Below are 4,840 nucleotides of genomic sequence, written 5' to 3' on the forward strand. Positions count from 1 at the left end.
TTCTTTTATTATTGAAACTTTGCAAGTGAAGCTTTATAGCAACAATGAAAACATTCACTGCACTTATATCAATCATATTGTAGAATATAACCATAGGCCATCTTCGAGACATTCTTTTGCAAATGTACGTGCTTACCAGCTCATCTAGACTATCTACTCCTCTTTGTGTTTTGTTGTAACATGTAATAACTTCAGGCTTCTTTTTAGCACTTTTTTAATCGATTAAAGGCTGTGAGTGCATTGTACTCATAAGTGTGACTACAAATTTTTTGGGGGACAATAAGATAGGATCATAGAATGCTTTTGAAGTCCAAATATTGTGCTGTTGATTTCTCTTTCTTTTCCGTTTGTGAAAGCACTTGGAAGTTCAACTTTCTAATTGTTCCAACTAAAGTAGTTTTCTTGCTAAGAAGCTTTCGATCCAATCCTAGACTTGAAAAAAAATTATCACAAGTTATATTGCGACCTGTATTTTCAAGTTCTTTTAATAGGTCTTCAACAACTATTGAACCTTGATTTGTCTTTCTCCCTTTTATTGGATCTTTTCCAGTGAAGATTTGCATTTTCCAGGTATAAGATATTTCATTGTCACATATTGCCCAAATTTTAATTCCATATTTCCCTGATTTTGAAGGAATATATACCCGGAATGGGTAGCGCCCTCTGAATGAAACTAATTGTTCATCAACTGTCATGCATGAACTGGGAACATACCCATCTTGCAAATTCTGATTACACATTTCAAGTACTATTCTTATGGGCTCCATTTTATCATCACTTCTCTTTTTCCGTCTTGCACTAGCATCATCAAAACGCATTACTTGTTGACTATTGGGGTGGGGGCATCATCTTCACTCCGTAACTGTGTGACATATTCATGTTTTGATTTATAAACACCTATAAAAATAATCAAACCCATAAATTTCTTTAGTTCAAAGTGATCAATTTCCTTCCATTTATATTTGTAAACCACCTGACCTTCAACATTTGTCCATATACGAATTACTTCAAGAAGATTCTGGCGCATAAACATAGTAAAACATTTTTCAGTGCTATCGCATGACCGTTTAGCAAAGCGGGATGATCCACATTCTTGGCGCACAATATTGCAAGATAAGGTTCTTACTGTTGCTTGAGTAAGAGGATTAGAATGCCAAACTTTTTATCTATCTCTAGAAACATATCACTCATTCATAATTGGGTGGCTCGCAGATAATTGATTTTGAGTATCTTCATTATCTGATGACACAGAACTGTCCAGCACACAATTACTTTTGCCATCATCTTTACCGCAATACAAGGAATCACTACTATCTTCCCATTCTTCATCTAATTCCAATAACCTTTTCTATATTCGGTCGTCCCTCAAGTTTTCACATCTAGGCATATTGGAACGCATAACTGAACTATATGAAACATGATAGCAAACCAAAGGTAGATATTGCTCTCTCATATATTTATACTCTCCTGAAAGATGATGCAATATATTGTTAGAATTGCATCATCAAATAGAAATATTGCATCACCCTATAACCTAGCAGATTGAAGGTGATGCAATAATACACAAATTTACAGGAATATTTTCATAATTTTTCCTATTTTATCTAAAATTCAGCAAATAAATTAAATACAATCTTACCTACTTTATATCTGATAAATATCTAAGAAAATAACATACCACTTTTATTCTGTTTAGAATAAGAGTATTGTCTAAATTCATTTCGCGGGTCCAATGGAACCATACGATAATTGATGTATAAAGTGAAATTTTCTGGCTTTTATAAATATACGGAAATTTTCCCATTTGACAAATAAAAGAGAGTCAAGTAAAAATACGAGCCACGAGAGACCAGCAGAATTAAATAATATAAACAGTAGGAAAAAGCAACTGAAAAAAACTGAAATGGGTCCATTGACCCACTGGTAAATGGATGGTTAATGTCTTCACCTCGTTCACTCTGACAACCAGAGATAAGTCTCTTAGGTACCAAAGAAATGATTATTTTAATATCTAGCTCCAGAATAGCATCATCTCGGGATGAAGGGAAACTATCTAATTCGAAAGTGAAATGTGAATAAAATAAAACGGAAAGTATTCCGACTTCATAGTAGTCATCATATATAAAACGAAATATGAGATAACATGCATTTATAAGCAGAAACATCTAAAACCAAAATCCGACTGTTTGACAACCGGTGCTGGTGTGTTTACGTCCCCGTAACTTAACGACAAAAGAGCCCGATAGTATACGTACCGGACGTTTAAAAAAAATTTGATGACGTGCCACAGCATGGCTCCAGTGTAATAAAGGAAACGAGTAAGAGAACAAAAAAATGAAAGAATTTTTGATATCGAGTTAGAAGGTTGGCGAGTAAAACCCTTAATGGAAAATACCTGAATGAGCTAACTAGAAGTACACAAAGAAATATCCGTTAATACAGACAACAATCTAGAGCTAAAAATACGACAAAATTCATTTTAACTACGACACAAGATCGACAGTTCTCAACAGCATATTACCAAAGCGGATTATAAACAAGATTACATCTTGAAACAATGTCATGTGAAGACAAAGGGAAGAAAGAAATAGCCATGCTGGTTGTAACCTCGCAGATTTTAACCAATAAAGAATACAGCAACAAGCTTATACTGGACACTATACAAGTATTATAAATGCCTTCAGAAAATATATAGCACATGCTGTGATGTGCTTCTGGGAATGCCAAAGTGAACGCTCTCTTAGAATATAACATTTCAGCAAAATATGGAGATTAAGGTAAATCGTCAAGATATTATGGTGAAATATCTTGAGGAAACAGATGCCATTTAATCTATGAACGAATTCCATCTTGCATCAATATATGCATACATGTAAAACAGCTGGGTCCCGAAGACATCTCTGCTGTCGACAACACGTAAAAGTATCGGTTTCAACACTGTCAATACTGCCACAATCTGAAATTTAAACGAACATTATTAATTCTACGCCGCAAGAAATACCTCAGAGCATTAGGATCGTACAGAGCAATCATTTTTATATGTGCACCCTTCATATCACATACACCCTTCGCATTTCACTCTCGTCACTTCTTGAGTATTCAGGCCAATAAGCTCAATACCGAGACTGGTCAGAAACTGAAAGCAAATGGTCATCGAGGTCTTCAAAAATTCCGCAGAAATAACAAAAGTTTAAAAAATCTATTGCTCGTTATCCGTTTATATGCCAATTGATTTGCAGTTCTTCGAGAATTAAGAAAACGGTGATGACAGATTAATTATGTAATTACACACCCTTCGAAAAGATTCAGTCAAATCAGCGTCACCCCATACTCATCATTTTCAAACCGAAAGTATATCGAACAATGTAGATAAAAATAAAAACCAAACTCTAAAGCAGGGACGCGACCGGTATATCATAGATCATACGTCCGCTCAACTACGACTGACCAGTTAAACGGGGAGTTATAAATATTTCAGTAATGATTTTTATGTTGTCGCATGAAGTGTTTTAATGGTATTGTTGCCGTTGCTGCAGATGTAAAGTAACTTTTCTCCGTTATTGCATCATTAGTTAGTGAGCTGTTCTAATGCTAGTTGCGGCAATGTATAAATGGGTGTAAGAATAAACGAAACATTACACACTGCGTGCGTATGTATGAATATGAGATTTACGAAAATTAATAGGATAATGTTAAAAAGAAACCGGTAATGGTGCGAATGGAGAGTAACTTCCTGTTAAATCTAAAACTGTTTATATGTTAAGTACGAGAAAACAATTTTCTAATATATACATAAAAACATGTATTGTGTCAATTGAATTTATATATATATATATAGCACGGAATGTGTTGTCATTGAACAGGTCGCGGTCTCAAAGCGGCAAAAATATTTTGGCAAAATAAGTTTAAATGTTGAAGTGAATCTAACGGTTTTTGTGTGTTTCTTAAATGGCTCATAAACACCTTTCACGCTGCAATTGTTTTCCTTCCAGCACACGATATCAGGCCACTTGCTATGCAAGTACATCTCTGTATTGTATATATATATATATATATATATATATATCTATATATATATATATTATATATATATATATATATAGTTGTTTCAGTCACTTTGACTAGATCATCATCGTCTTAAAAGTTGTTAGTCGAAGAAATCAACCGCATGAATTACTATTTGGAAGCCTAATACCTATTCTACCGATCTCTTTTGCTTGGCCAACGGAACATAAACGGAACATAAACACACCACCATCGGTTGTAAAGTGATGGCAGGGGGACAAACACACAGACACGCACAGACACGCACGCACACACACACCACACACACACACACATATATATATATGTATGTGTGTCTGTGTGTGTGTATGGACAAACATACGTGTAAAGGATAGATAGATAGATTGATTGATTGAGTGTGTAAATACATACATAATATATATACGACCGACATCTGCCAGTTTCTCTCTACCATATTCACTCACAAGAATTAAAAGAATTAGTAGAAGACACCTGCCATGTGTTTAGGAAGCAAGCTACTTACCACACAGCCATATATATATATGTAAGTGTGTGTTTCTGCGTCTATAACAACGCATATTCATCGTTATGTTTTGAGTGGAATATTCCATTAGTATTCCTTGAGTTGGTGGTTATGAATGTATTCCATAACAGAGGTATTTTCTAAGTTTATTTAAGGACAGTCCTTTTTTGCGATTGGTATTGTAAATTAATTTAGCAACAACATCGTACTGCATAAGGACATTGTACCGTGATGACATTTTAGGACTACTGCTAGTCACTTTTGTGATGTTTTCCTCAGAAACACGACATT

General features: G+C 34.6%; 1 protein-coding gene across 1 annotated transcript; it reads right to left on the reverse strand.

Moving 5' to 3' along the window:
* Positions 1-290: 290 nt before the first annotated feature.
* On the reverse strand, positions 291-818 carry LOC115214803. The gene has a single exon (XM_029783834.1). It carries the CDS (start codon positions 816-818, stop codon positions 291-293), a length of 528 nt encoding a protein of 175 aa, XP_029639694.1.
* Between the last annotated feature and the right edge of the window lie 4,022 nt (positions 819-4,840).

The sequence above is a fragment of the Octopus sinensis genome, linkage group LG8 (assembly GCF_006345805.1).
Source record: "Octopus sinensis linkage group LG8, ASM634580v1, whole genome shotgun sequence".
NCBI classification, from domain to species: Eukaryota; Metazoa; Mollusca; class Cephalopoda; order Octopoda; family Octopodidae; genus Octopus; species Octopus sinensis.

Bases quoted from the DNA above. Each gene is read 5' to 3' on its own strand.
- LOC115214803 (XM_029783834.1), bottom strand. From the start codon at position 818: ATGCGTTTTGATGATGCTAGTGCAAGACGGAAAAAGAGAAGTGATGAT.